Source organism: Aplidium turbinatum, chromosome 5 (assembly GCF_918807975.1).
Source record: "Aplidium turbinatum chromosome 5, kaAplTurb1.1, whole genome shotgun sequence".
NCBI classification, from domain to species: Eukaryota; Metazoa; Chordata; class Ascidiacea; order Aplousobranchia; family Polyclinidae; genus Aplidium; species Aplidium turbinatum.
In genome coordinates, this window is record NC_137476.1 from 26684366 (window position 1) to 26699728 (window position 15363).

Below are 15363 nucleotides of genomic sequence, written 5' to 3' on the forward strand. Positions count from 1 at the left end.
TAGTCTCGTGTTGCATGCATACTTAAGCCTATTTGCTCCATTTCCTTCTCAAGTCAATTATTATTTATATTCCAGTGACAAAGATGATAGGCCATGGGCAAAAGATTAATCAAAAATTCAACGACGAGCAGAAAGGTAGGAGTCAGACTGCTTGCTAACATGTACTTTTTTAATAAAATTAATTTGCGTTCTTCTGGTGACTATTTACTAGGTTACCTCGTGATGTTAAAGATGATAACTAGCTTTTTTTCCGACGTTTCGTCAGTCAGCACGACTGACTTTATCAAGGTGGCTAAAACAGGTTAATACAACCTGTTCAGCAACGATGGCACAACACAAAAACATACTGATAAAATGAGTAAAGTAAAGCAGCAAGAATCAGAATTAAAACACGCAACAAGATACCTAGAGGTTAAACTAAATGCAGTAAATGCCTAAAACCAGTAGGCTACTTCCCGCAGCGTAAATTTATCTATCTATTGGGCCACTGTCAAGAAACGTTGAAAAGACATCAGACAAGACAGAAAGCAATGGGATTAGCAATAACAATGGTAGAGAAGACGCACTGAGAATGGAAAAGGTGAAGCTAAAGTTAAAGTAATTTGTTGTACACAGAGGGGAAATTCTGACCATCTTTTTGGTTAAGATGGTCAGAATTTCCCCTCTGTGTACAACAAATTACTTTAACTTTAGCTTCACCTTTTCCATTCTCAGTGCGTCTTCTCTACCATTGTTATTGCTAATCCCATTGCTTTCTGTCTTGTCTGATGTCTTTTCAACGTTTCTTGACAGTGGCCCAATAGATAGATAAATTTACGCTGCGGGAAGTAGCCTACTGGTTTTAGGCATTTACTGCATTTAGTTTAACCTCTAGGTATCTTGTTGCGTGTTTTAATTCTGATTCTTGCTGCTTTACTTTACTCATTTTATCAGTATGTTTTTGTGTTGTGCCATCGTTGCTGAACAGGTTGTATTAACCTGTTTTAGCCACCTTGATAAAGTCAGTCGTGCTGACTGACGAAACGTCGGAAAAAAAGCTAGTTATCATCTTTAACATCACGAGGTAACCTAGTAAATAGTCACCAGAAGAACGCAAATTAATTTTATTATCAAATGCCTGGTGAACAGTCTCTCTCTGTTTTTATGTACTTTTTTGATGCATTTTTATTAGGTACAATTTCAGAAAGTATAAACGTAACTGCATTATGCTTTTCTTTTATGTCTGCTAAACTTTTTTTAGACATTGAATTTGAAGCAGATCCTCTGGCATTGGCAAGCATATTGAACAATCAAGGCATCTCAGCACAAACGCTTCAAGAAAATTCTGCACTTTGTGAGGTTTGTATTTCTTTTTTTGCAACTGCAGACTCCTAGACAAAAAATTGTTTGATCCAACGCCACGATTCTTAAAACAGAAAAGAACTACACAAAAAGATTGTTTTCTGAAACTTGGTTCATAATCCAAAAACTGGCCTCCAAGCTCAGTTTTGTAATCAAGTCCTGACCAGTCTTTGATATCATTAGTTCAAATCCTTGTTGGTCTGCCCTATTTCGTTATCCATACATTTTTTCTTTCTCGTAGTTCTCTTTGGATAGAATTATTGTGATTCATATTGCCAAAACATTTCAATTTTCTTGTTTTAGTTGTTTGTAGAATTTCCATTTGATATATAATAATAATGTTATGGTTTTATTTATTGTCGCTCTACAACAGCTAAGGTCTTTTAGCGACAGGGCTCATTTTTAATTTATATCAGGTTTACGATGTTATCACATTATTACCCGACTCATTCTCACTGCGCTATGCAGGATAGAACACAATCGGTACCGTTTTTAAAGTCTTCGGTTTGACCCGACCTGGAATCGATCTCAGATCTACCAGCAGCAGAGCCGAAGGCGAAACCACTCGGCCACTGAGCTGGTTCATTTGATATATGTACCGTACGGTACAAGCAATCGTTACGTAATCTTGCTCCCTGAAGATTGAAGAAGTGATGTAATAGTCTTGCCTGATTGTCGAAACGTGAAAATAAATGAATTTCCCGTTTACTATATCTTCTTGTAACCCAGCTTTACACCAGTAACCGATAAGTCACGTTACTTTACGTTCTATTTCAGTTTCATTTTTCTGTGGTGATGGAATGTGCTTTTCTAATGTTGAAAAATTCCTTAGGGCCGTCCGAGCATGGTTAAGAACAACACTCTTCTCTTTCCTGATGGTCGTCCGTCTCTTTGCCGCCGTGTTCCAATCAAACCAATGCGACCGTCCCAAATAGAGACTCGTCCGTCCATGAGCGGTCCACAAAGAGTTTTGTCAAATGCTAAGAAAGGTTATTTGATCTAACCACTGCTTATCGTTACTTTCATCGATTCTGATGGCAATCCATGTGATGGAATTTTTTTGTTTCTTTACCGCAATTGAACCTACTGAGTTTTTGGCATAGCTGAGCTGACACAAGGCCAATATGACGTGATGTGTTATGATAAAGGTTCAACTCGTGCACCCCCAACTGGTCAGAGGAACAGCGTCACGCAAGCTCTGAAGGGGAGCACCCGAAATTCTCTGTACTCGGTCGTACAAGGGAGGTACAGCAACACAGCCGCTGCACTCACTGGAAGACAGTCTTTGCCTATAGGTGAATTATCATGTGATAGTATCAGTAATCATGTGGCAATGTCTTATATTACTCCACCTGTCCAGGCAGTGTTTGTATTCTTCTTACACTAAGGTTAACATAAACCATGTTTTTCGGAATAATAAAGCTATGACTCCTTTTGAATATGAAGCCAGTACTGCCAATTTGCATCAATTATCGTAGCGTTTGCACAAAAATGCCATTAAATCTCTTTCCATTGTTTATTGTGGAGAGATTTGATTTTCATGCAGTAATGGCATCTTCAACTAGCACATGTAAAAAAATTTGTACACACTCGGGCCACTACCCATTACCATAAACAACATTAAGGTTTTAATTTCTTCTTCTACCCCTATTTTGCTTTTGCTAGACAGAAAAGTATTTTTTTGAAGTTTTTTTTTGTTCGTTTCGATTTGTGAAATTCACAGTTTCACGGATCGGAGCGTTTTTATCAGAGCACGTTTTCACCCTGAAGCTTTGCACTTACTGCAGCATGGTGGTACCTTGTGATTGACATTTGAAAGGTGTGTTCAGGTCACAAGATCAATGCCGACAAAATGGCGGACGCCAAGCGCAAACAAACCGCGGAGAAAGAGCAGATCAGCAAATCCCCGGTGCGTGGTAATCGGTAATCTTCAGACGGAAAATGCGTCAAAATACATCTAAGGATATTTCAAAGCTCCACATACCAGTTTTAGTTGTGCTATTAAAAATTCATAATCTTGAGAGTAGAACATTTTTAATGCTTGTTTTTTTATGACTTGTTAAAATTCATCCTAATTAGCCACCTACGTTTTCAAAAAAGTGCTGCGGTAGATTGATTTGATCCGATGCTCAACATCCATCTGAGCCGAGTGTCAACAAACCAGGATCGCGTGGTTGAAAGCCATGTGGTTGAAAGAAAGCCATGTGGTTGAAAGCTATCACTGCGCGTTGTTAACTTTTGTCAAATTCTGGAAACAAACCAAATTTTACACAAACGATTATTATCATTTCCACGTCATTTTACATTGAAATAAATAAAGACTCGTCAATTTCAGGCTCAACGAGTACTGTCACGGGAAATTCGTGTTTCGGCCTCCCCGGCGTTGCGAAACTTGAAGCCGGTGCATGTCACTCCTCTGCCTGGGAGAGTGAAAAAAAAAGGTGAGCTGCTGGTAACTTTTATAATCTGACTTTTTTACCTGCTCTTGCATTAAAAAGTAATGTTTTTTATCTTACCCACTTACCCAGGCTTTAAACTCTATTGATTTAGTGATTGGGTTACTTTTCAAAAATTGTGCATTGCAAACAGGTAGGCATTGGTGTCCTTATGAACTATTTGGCTTTCCGCTAAAATAGCATTTCGATCGGAAGAACATTTAGAAACATTTTTATTTAACCCTTTCTCTCAAAGCCAAGATGGCGCAAGTTGGGTTTCCAGTTATGTTCTTGTTTCAGAGATGGTCGTTTTGGAGATGACTGACTGTTTCGACGCGATCGTGCATTGACATTAATTCAAACATTCACTTCACTGTAACACAGTATCGAAAATCTAAGTAATTCACTGCAATTTCTATGAATTAAGAACGTCCGCACCCAAACGGTCATCTCCGAAGTGTCGTCTAAACCGACCGCACTGAATTGTCAAAAGGCCGTTCAAGAGTTATTTACTTTTATATTTTTCACAGGTAACCAGCGCGGTGTGAAATGGGCCGACGAAAATTCCCCTTGCGTGAGGGTAAGTTGACATCAGATAAATGAACTATATCGGAGGAGAGTAGTTTACTTTGTTTTTCCACAAACCCCAAACAGCAAAATGACGGATTTTGCTGTTTGAGATATAAAATGAGCACCATTGCGGGGTGTGACATTACTTCATAAGGAGGAATGTTAGAAGATTTTGGCTTGAAATGTAGACTTGCTTCTGGTGTAATCGTAGCGAAACTGAAACGTGACGTTAACGAAACGTTGTCTTCAGGATAAGCTTGCCGTCCATCTCTTCCAAGACTCCCCTCAAGCAAATTCTCCATCATCGGTGATGAAGAAGCCCATCAAGACCCCGGTGTCCATCCTTAAAGGACGTAAGCACTCCAAAAGGAACTCATTGACTCCTCCTATAATGAAGAAAGAGAAGTCCAATCTTAAGGATGAAGGTATCTTGACATGTTCTATGACTACGTATGATAGTTGGGCGGTGGGTGGACTTAAAATTTTCTCTATTTTGCGAGCATTTATGTCGCACAATATTTTATGTTTGATTTCTCGTTTAAATTAATAGTAAACCTGTGCAGTGTGCATGTTACACGCACTTTAAAACTTTCAAAAGACTTACTCCGTTGTGTTCCAAAGTGTGATTATAACAAAGACAACTTTGTGGATGACAGTTTTTGCAAAAATCCGATCAGTTACCTAGCTAACGGTTTTCTATCGATGCTTCAAATGTTTTTTTGACCATTTTGGTGATAAAGTTGTTTTTTTAACACAAACTAGTAGATTATTATTCATGTAAGTTTCAATTTTGTAGGTTTAGCATAAAATCGTAGCTTGAATGTAAATCACTAAATTGTCAGTTCAACAAAATTTCTAAAACAGTCATTTGAAGTTGCAAATCGCAAAGTTACGACGGCTGAGATTGAAACTTGATCCATGTGGTTACCACAGACGAGGAATGTACGATAGAGATCATCCGACCTAACGTATTGAACGACAATTCGAACCATACCTTACCTGAAAGCGCTGTCAAGAAACTGACGCACACCAACAAAAGACCGAGATCAAAACCTGTCCGGAACGAAACTAAAAGTCCTGTTATTGTGTCAAGAAAGACTCCGGAAATTGTGCCCAAAGTCAACTTTTCCGTATTAAATCAACTGAACGCTGCAGAAAGCAATCCCGGATGTAAAGAAGCCGAAGCTGCTAAACACAACGTTATTGAAGTCGACCAAGTATTGCACATCATGAATTCACATCTGAGCAACGTCAAACGACGTAGTGTGCAGAGCGAATTTGGGAACGTCATCAGGCACATCACTGCAACGTTGAAGGCTCCTGGGTTGCTGCATGAAGGCATACAAGAAGAAGACAGCTTAATTGTCCCCGACGAAATGTGAGTTATTGTCAAAACCTTTTCTGCAATGCATCTCCATTAAAAGATTATTATGAGTCGATACCATGTTTCCTCTTGTATCTTCTTGCTCGTTAGTTAGAGTTGGGTCACTAGCTTAGTTGGTTGAATGGTCGTTGCTGAATCGGGGGACCTTGGATCGATTCCTCGTTAAAGCAAAATCATATGCTGTGACCTGGTTGACGATTGATTTGATGTTTTATGTCAGTTTGCTTGAATGTCATGCAGGTTTAATAATTAATATGTAACATAACTAACAAAGGCGCCACATTGGTTTTATTTTCTAAACAGCCAGCAGACCTATTCTTATTCAAACCGAACACATATTTAATTTTTTTAAAGGCATAGTAAATGAAATTTTCAAACGGAAATTAAGCATTAAAATGCGTAAACTGAACATTCAAGAATACATTTCAAAAAGAATTACCGAAAAAAATTGTTTTCAATGGCACTGGCAAGGCCCAAAGTTCAATGTTTCATTTAGTTTTATTTTTTTTCAAAATGACCAAAAAGTGCAAACACTGCTCGAGAATACGTCACTATCGACAGCAATAACCAAAGCCACGTTAACACTAACATCAGATCTGATGTTTTGAGCAAACTGTCTGATGTTGAAATCTGCTGCTTTGATGTACATACATTACATAGCCTACAGTTAAATCGCCCGCAGTAACAGCTATTGCGCGATCAACTGACTGCTCGCCTATAGTGACGTAGACTGTACAGTGTACAGTCGCACGCTTCGCTGCTCACGCCCATTCTAGTTTTGAAAGCTCTGACAAAAGCGGGCGCGGAATGCTGATTAGACCGCAATGGGGCAAAATTTTATTGGAAATCGTTTTATGGTAGCATGTTAAACACAAAGAACGTGTATAATCGCCAAGTCAGGTTTTTCCTTTACTATCCCTTTAAGGTTCATTTGAATTGAGTATGCGTCTGATGATTTCTTTGGCAAGAAACCAAAATTTACGATTTAAGCGTTTTTTTGCGTTATGTGATTTTAACTTTCCTAAACAAAATCATTTTCTTCTATCAAGAACATTCTGAAGTATTTAATGGGAATCTTGTTTGACAGAACGAAACCCGTCTCTGATCACCAACCGTCGGTACCTGAAGTGATTCATTCACCGATACGGGTAAGTCTGCACATTTGTATGTTTAGATTTCAGTTTTTTAACTAATTTGTTAAAATAACGTACCTGATCTTTAACTGCTTTAACTGCATACTGTATATCAGATAAAAGCTTTAGTTTTATATTTTATTTTCATTTTACATTTACAATATTTAGGGATTTCAGATCATGGGGATGTGAAACTACATTCGCTTTTGGCTCGAAGGGGTTACGCTATTTCGGAATAGATAGTGTACTTTTTATGGGTTATGCAGGAGGAGTTTTGTTTTTAAAGCAATTTAAGGTTTTTTTTATTGATAACAAGCTAGTAGCGAGGCGTAAAAAGATGGGCCAGATGACCCTTCTAATGGTACAAGAAAATCGCAGCTGCGCGTCCTGTCATGTAATGTCCCGTTTAGTATTGTATTTTAGTTTCGTATTTTGTTAATTTTTGTCTAATGCAGAAATCTTGCTGTGTCTAAGCGACAAGCTGTGTTCTCACTGTGTTGCTGTTTTAAAGCGGATTATTGTTTAGAAAAAGATTGATTCCTGCATCCCGATCACTCCTGGAACGTTAAAAGACATCCGTGAAAACTGTGATGAGAACACTAATCGCAGCCTGGATGAGATTGCCATGGAAACAGAGAGAATCAACAAAGAGCTGGATCAACTGAAACTCCAGAAAGAAAAACTGAATGCCTTTCAACAAAGAGGTCAGTCACCGATAAGGCCATGAATCAATTTCAATCTTTTGCTCTGTCAATCATCCCAGCGAGCACTTCTTGATGATTGCTTGTAGCAGTTCTCTTTCACTTTTTGATTGAATCATAAACTCTTTTCTTAGCTTAATCTTGTTGAAGTGAATAAAGTTTATTAATAAGTGAATAAGTTAGTCAACAAGTTTTATGCATATCAGTTCGTATCCTATCTGGATCCCTCTCTTTCGTCGTGGGCCAATCCAATAGATGTTTGCTGGTGGTATACCCCTTCTTTTTTTAAATCTTAATTTGTTTGTTTGTTTTCAGGTTATCATTAATTTTAGCAACTGCTTTGTTTCAGTGAGGAATTTTCCTGAGAAATCTCTACTTGAGAGAAAGGCCAAAAGAATTACACCTTCTGCCATCGTCAGTGAGAAGTGCCCTGCATTCTTTACCCGCTCTCCTGATATCAAGCCAGAAAATAAAGTTATCACTGCAAAAAATCAACTCAACAGCTCTTGGGACAAAGTCTTAAAATCAGAGATGGACTCCTTTGAATCTCCAAGCAATGACCTCACTGATATGAAAGCAATGTCCATGGATTTTACAAACATGTCTCCTCTTTACAAAGCTCCTCCGATCACTAATTTTGTTACAAGTCAGTCTCCACAGATTTCTGCACTTCATTTGGAAAATCCAACAAAGACCTTCAAATATCATCGCCCTGATGTCCAGCATATCGTGAAGACGAATCAAGTAGAGAGCTCAACCGATGAGCTCGCGAGTGGCTCTGAAAAACCAGAAACTGTGAATCTATTTCTTGCTGAAAGTCCTGAAGATCTAAGTGAGTTACGTTTGCCCAGCGGTTTTTCCTCTTTTGGGGACACACAAAGATTTGGAAGAAAGTTCTTCTCAAAAGTTCCAGATCAGGTCGATGATGATGTGGCTTCGGAGTTGGCCAAGTTAGATTTCTCTCAGCTCGTAAGCAAAAGAATATCCTCATCCCAAAGTCCTGGAGAATCAGATTTACAAAAACAAAGCAATTTCCATTTCACTTCTATTTTCAATAACTCTTCTAATAATGAAATCGTTGATGACAATGTAGAAAAGGAAAATCCGCCTCAGAAAGTGGCCACCACCGCTGTGCAATTTAAGTGCGAAGTGGCAGCTCTTAAATCGCCTATAGATGACAATACGTCAAATGCATTCACGGAAACAAACAGTCCAAAGATTAAAGAACCCTTTGCCCTTCCCGAAGGTCCGCCGCTAACACCATGCGACTTTCAAGTACAAAAAACAACCAATTCTTTCAACTTCCAACTGTGCTCTCCCATGGAGAAAAGAGGAAGAAATAGAGGTATTTTTACCTGGGTTGGCTTCAAAGTACATTTTTTATTTTTATTTGTTAAACTGCATAAAAAAAAGAAATCGTTTTGCAAATTGGTTCCATTTTATGCACTTAAATTAATTAATGGGGTATTGGTTGATTTTCAGGAAAACTCGGCCTTTCTCCGCTTGTTGCTGCTCCTGTTCCGCGTTTTCCTCTTCCTCCGCAAACTCCGTGCGTTTTCCGTGCTCTTAAGATGAGAATGAACAACGACAGATTCAGGTACGTTCGTGTGTGGATTTTGGAAGTTACTTTCCTTCCTCCAAAACAACCAGGCTCGTATTTTTGTATTGAGATCTGCATGTTCCACACCCGACTTGATATTGCACGTTGTTTAGGTCAAGCCCTGCCCCAGAAAAGTCACTGAGCTTTGCAAAGCAACCATTTGCGCAGGCGCTGCTGGACGAAGAGGTCTCTTTGCTGACTTGCAGAGTCGTCAGGTGCTGTATATTAGGGTGTTTCATTTTTTTCACACTTTCGAAATTAAAAACGTTCGGGTTTGCGTATGATGGGATTTTGGACACTGATTTGAAAAAGGTAATTTTTATTCCATTATGACGTCATTTAGATGTGGCACCGCGTGGTCGAAATTCGGTGAGGCTAAAAATAGGGGATTTTCCGTAACTCCGTAACGGAACATGGTAGAAAGACGAAATTGGTGTCAAAATGTGCAGAAGGGCCGCTTTTCTATACCTTCTTAAGAGACTTCATTGTCGTATCTTCCCCGCAAAGCGAATTATATCGAAAAAACGATATTTCGTATACTCAAGGTGTTGCTATAAGTTTAATTTTTTCGGTCAGTAGAGCTGTTGCTACAAATTTACCTTGCATTACTGCTACAAAGCTAATAAAAATAATGAGAGTGAGACCCATTTGGCTAACTTGGAAAGTTCCGACGAAGACGAAACAAGGGCAGCTTTCCTATTCCTTCTTAAGAGACTTCATTGCCGTATCTTCGCCGCAAAACGAATTATATCGAAAAAAACGTTTTTCACAACTTATGATGCACGGTACTTGTTTTGCTCCTAAATAAGTTAATTTTCGTAATACTTCTTTAACGGTCTCAAGGTAATTGTTCTGTTGCAAACTTAGCAATTGTATTCGTAATGCAAAGCTGAGAATTTGCAGAGATAAATTGATACTGGTACGAAATCAATACTGTTAAACTTGCTAATGATGTCTACAGCTAATCTTGTAGTACTGTATATCTGAACGATGTTTTGCAAAACCGGCTTACATTTCTGGACGTTCTCATTTCTCTCATTCTATTGCCTGTATTAACTGATCGTTCTAATAACAACATAACTCTTTAACAGAAAACAACGCTACCGGTACTATAATAAGCACTATCATTCCTTGTTGCACAAAAATGCACGAAGTCGCAAATCGGCACGTCGGTTGCTTTCATCACTAATTCGTTCTCCTATAACATTTTTGAGCTTTCCGATTCGTCGCTCAGTGGAACGATTACTGTTATCAATCGACCTCCAGAAAGATGGAGGTACATCATGGGCGCACATGACGCATTTTGCAATATGAGTTGCATATGGTTTCTTGTTTATAAATCAAAAGATGCTTCAAATTATGTGATACATCCATAAATGTAGAACAAGCCAACACCAGCATGCACATTTGATCGCTCCTAAAATCGTCGTTTTGTCCTTTGGTAAGTTCCTTCTGTTCACTGTTCAGCAAACCATTCGATTTGTTTGTGCATTTTTTAATTGACCTTCTGAAGATTTTACTGCATTCTAAACGTTTGTTAACCCCCGACTTTTTACCAGTATTGACCGCCGTCGTGTCTGCCATTACTGAATAAATATTAAGCAAAATACTTTCGCAAGCATCCAGTGTGATGGTATTGTACAAAATTTCACTTGTGACAGATGTATCGGATGAAAAAGATTTACCTGCGATCAATGCTTCCGCCTTGCCACGCTTCTCATTGATAAACTGGCCATGAAACATTCTGCACTTCAACTTTCTGCAATGCCATTATGCGAACTTTTTTACGTTGACGGAATATCGTCGATGGTGAAGCAGCGATTTCAGCACCTCCACAGCACAAGAGTTGGTCGGATTGCTGACGGATGCTTGTCATTCGGTGGTCTGCGATTATGCAACTTTTACTACTCACTTTCAGAGTCTTGCGAACTGACTCCTACATGTGATCGGTTTTATCAAAAAAGTTGGATCAGTTTCGTTTTCGTCGGAACTTTCCAAGTTAGCCAAATGGATCTCACTCTCATTATTTTTCTTAGCTTTGTAGCAGTAATGCAAAGCAAATTTGTAGCAACAGCTCCACTGACGAAAAAAATTGAACTTATAGCAACACCTTGTGTAGGCCTATGCGAAATATCGTTTTTTCGATATAATTCGCTTTGTGGGGAAGATACGGCAATGAAGTCTCTTAAGAAGGTATAAGAAAGCGGCCCTTCTGCGCATTTTGACACCAATTTCGTCTTTCTACCATGTTCCGTTACCGAGCTACGGGAAATCCCCTATTTTTAGCCCCACATGAATTTCGATCACGCGGTGCCACATCTAAATGACGTCATAATGGAATAAAAATTACATTTTTCAAATCAGTGTCCAAAATCCCATCATACGCAAACCCGAACGTTTTCAATTTCGAAAGTGTGGAAAAAATGAAACACCCTACTGTATATGTTGTTGTTGTTGTTCAATGTTGTTGTTCAATTGGAAATAGAATTTCTTATTTTTGGCTTGCTGACTTCGTAATGCGTTGCATAAAACACACCGGGCCGCAAGTTTCGAAAAGGTACCATTAAAAAATCCCCTTCGAACTTTGTTTGGTAGCTACGGAAGAAAAAAGAGCATAGTAGTGGTGGGAATCAAGTCCACATCAGTGAAATGGCTACCACCGCCTTAACCCTCTGCTCCGCCTCCAAGTCAGCCAGTGGCAATCGATGAGTTAATTTAGGTATTATTTGTCTTTTTCTTTTCTTGCTCAAAGGGGATTTTTTAATGGTACCTTTTAGAAAGTTGCCACCGGGCCACATAATTTTCTTTCTGCTTTAAATGTAAATACTATGCTTCAATCAGAGTAGCGCGCTATCACTACAATATGTCAAAAGAGCAGCTCAACCAGTCGAAAGGAAGCACTGGAAAGCTCTTTTTAAATACCTTGTGGAATCAAAATGACCTTGAAAGCGAATGATATTCAATTTCAGTGCTACATTAGTTTACATTGCCATTTCAACGTCATAAAGGAAAAAAAAATTCTAGGTGAAGTTTTGTTCTCATGCTCCAGTATTCCAATCAAAAATCTTTAAAAACCATTTATTCTTTTCCATTTTAAATTGTAAACTAGGTGAAGTACGACTGAAGCAAATGTAGCGCCTCTTTGCTACATTGGGAAAAAAGTAGCGTCGCTACTGAAGCCGCCACTCTTCTTTTAGTTCAATGCAGTAAAGCGATCTTACATATGTGATGGTTTCTATAACCTGACATGACTGATGTCTCACCGCATTACACGTTCAGGCCATCAGCTTTGCTCAACGCCAACCCTGCACAAGATCCAGTGGCGCAGTCGCTCTCTGTCGGAGACGCCACGGTGAGTCCACGTTTTATCAACTTTTTTTGTCGTTTCTAACTGTCTTTGCTGATTGAATTGGTGTTTAAGCGTAAACCCAGCTGTTCTGCAGACGTTGAATCAATGTAAATTATGTACTTGCCGGAAATTGAAATCATCTTAAACAAAGCCTACATTCTTCGCTTTTGTTGGCATTATGCTCTTACTACTAATGAATATACAGGTTACGGTTGGCGAAAATCTTTTGACGTTATGCGGCGATACGCTCAAACAAAATATTTAAATTTTAAGGAATTTCTCGATCGTAATTGCATCGTTTCTCAAGGTTTTTCGATGTCTGGTTAAACTGATGCGAAATACATAGACTCGATGCACAAAGAACGTTTTGCCAGTTACGTCTGACCAGGTCGTTAACTATTTTTTGTTCACAGCATTTCGTGCCCATTCCAAAGACACCATCCACGCCAAGACGCAACCGCAGATCCTCATTTTCCGGCTCAGCTTTCTCCAAGTTCCTTCGCACGTAACAAGAATACGTCACATAGGCAAGACAAGCTGTGATTGAACTTTTCACTAGAAACTTGAGCCAGTTCGAATGGACGACGGTTCAACACCTGCCAAGCGCAAACGGCTGTGTCTTTGAGCAAGACATTTAACTATATTCTTCAAGGTGGACACGGCGATTGGCTTCCTTGCCTTTCGATCCATTTTTATCTAAATCGTCCCTCATCGGGCATTAGCATAGATAGATACGACAAAGATACTACGTAGACCTGTTTTCTGCTACTACGGACGTTTATATTTTATTTTTACTTTTTATCCTGTTTTTGTGTGTACACGCATTTTACGTTTTTATTTCAACCTTAAAACAAATATGTGAAGAAAGGCGTTCTTCCCGGCTATCAGCACAAGGCTGATTACTCACTAGCACAGCGAGCTGCAGTGACGCTTCGCTAACCAGAACGGTGTAGCTTCCACGCCAGCCATTGAGACCTCCAATTAAACGTTTAAGTTATTTTGGCAGCCGATTGTAGCATCGAATAGACAGCGATAGACACGTGTTTCGCCCATGAGGCTGGGCTCATCAGTATCGCTTAAAACAAATATCTGGCTCTATTTGTTGAACTGTATTAAATCCATTCAGCGTATATGGCAACTCTACAAGTTTAGACACACTTACTGATAGGCCTGCAGTAGTTCGCTTATGGACGTTATTGGGAGTGTAGCAATGAAAAAAACATGTTGAGAATAGAAGAATAGATACAATTTGCTCCTACACCCTGGTTTTGTTAGATGTAAGGATCTCATATGCATTTTGTCTACAGCCATTAACATCGACATTTGCGAGCGTAGACGGTGCTGATGCAGAATAATACAACACCATTATCACAGAGGCCAACCTACTGTGCTCATTTCCTCACAAACGATTTTATTTTTTCGACAGCGTTATCAAAGTGTGTTGTTGAATTTGCTAATGTACAGTGTACACCTCCTGGCTGCAATAGACTTGTGAGCCCTACTGTCGTTGGAGATAGTATTTTAAGGTGACCTTAGGGGTGTAAGGCTAAATGAAACATCCATTTTATGCAATGCTAACGAAATGGTCAGTGGAGTTAGGTCCCAAAGGGAAAGAAGACCTACAACTGTTACTTGTAAACGGACAAAATGCTCCAGGGTATACTAATCAGCGCTGTATGTAACAAAATAGCAGTGTTGTACGTTGACGCTGAGGCTAGCGCCGTCAATTTATTTTTCAGTTGACGGAAGTGATAGCGCCGCCAACTATTTTGCCGATTTTAAGCGTCAAGCGCTATGCGTCATTTTTTGTTTTCATGGAAAATCTCGTTTCACAATGTATTCTGGCCAGCGCGACTCATCCGAATTACCCGATTTCGCGTTGGTTGGAATGGCTCCCTGGAATACACGGGGAAGAAGTCCGCCAAATGGTGATCACCCCTGTATTGAGAACGAGGGATCAGAGAAAGAAAGCGAAAAATCCATGAATGGCATCGCGGACGTTGAAGATACTTTATTTCAAATGCTCTATGCCCCTGAAAAGAGCGATGTTGGTGCAGTGAACCTCGTTAAAAGATTTATGCACGCTAAACTATCACAGCACGCTTGAAACAGTGATACCTTTCCGAGTAAACGTTTTCAACTTGTTTTTGAAATACAACACACCAATACCAGCCAGCGCTGCTGTGGAACGCATGTTTTCACTTAGAAAGGACAATATGCGTCCCAAACACAGCAGATTGTTAGACAATCGTTTTGAAATGCTTGTTTTTCTGCAAGGAAATAACTAATAGGCTAAGCAGCTAATTACAATACAGCTTCAAAACATAATACCTGCTCTTTATTTATAGCTATTGTTAGCCTAAACTTGGTTGAAATATTTCCGTTTTATGAGACGCTGGAAAAAAATAGCGCTAGAAATTAGCGCTGACGCCGTCAATTTCTTTAAGAGCTTACACAGTACTTTACGCCGTAAAGTTTTTAGGCAATTCGCGCTGACGCCGTCAATTTATTTCAATGACGCGTACAACACTGCAAAATAGTGTATTTCGTTTCTTATAAAGACATAGGAAACTTTTATTTACGGAGATTTTTTGTATACCCGGTATCTTACGCTGAACTTCATTCAGGAGGCAAAAACCAGCTTCGGTAATGGTGTGGGCATGAGTTACATCCAGAGGTCTCAAAAGATGGATATGTTGAATAATTCTTGTATATTTTTAAAGACTCTATTTCTCTTTGATATATGGGTTGTTTTAATTGGCCTTCATATAACTGAAAAAACCTAAGTTTTATTAGTCCACATTTCACTGGGCCACCTGTAGAAAAAATATGAACTTTTATGTGAAAATG

General features: G+C 39.1%; 1 protein-coding gene across 1 annotated transcript in view; it reads left to right on the forward strand.

Moving 5' to 3' along the window:
* LOC145770339 (uncharacterized) overlaps positions 1 to 14009 on the forward strand; it is a 38191-nt gene extending 24182 nt beyond the window's left edge. Inside the window, exons 5-20 of the mRNA XM_082581947.1 lie at positions 76 to 135; positions 1241 to 1338; positions 2174 to 2330; positions 2490 to 2636; positions 3171 to 3250; positions 3677 to 3782; positions 4307 to 4356; positions 4597 to 4771; positions 5280 to 5724; positions 6818 to 6878; positions 7390 to 7567; positions 7914 to 8909; positions 9047 to 9161; positions 9278 to 9379; positions 12444 to 12516; positions 12927 to 14009. Of these exons, the coding sequence (XP_082438073.1) occupies positions 76 to 135; positions 1241 to 1338; positions 2174 to 2330; positions 2490 to 2636; positions 3171 to 3250; positions 3677 to 3782; positions 4307 to 4356; positions 4597 to 4771; positions 5280 to 5724; positions 6818 to 6878; positions 7390 to 7567; positions 7914 to 8909; positions 9047 to 9161; positions 9278 to 9379; positions 12444 to 12516; positions 12927 to 13022 (2939 nt within the window). The 3' untranslated portion in view covers positions 13023 to 14009. The remainder of the gene's footprint in view (positions 1 to 75; positions 136 to 1240; positions 1339 to 2173; positions 2331 to 2489; positions 2637 to 3170; positions 3251 to 3676; positions 3783 to 4306; positions 4357 to 4596; positions 4772 to 5279; positions 5725 to 6817; positions 6879 to 7389; positions 7568 to 7913; positions 8910 to 9046; positions 9162 to 9277; positions 9380 to 12443; positions 12517 to 12926) is intronic.
* The last annotated feature ends 1354 nt before the right edge of the window (positions 14010 to 15363 follow it).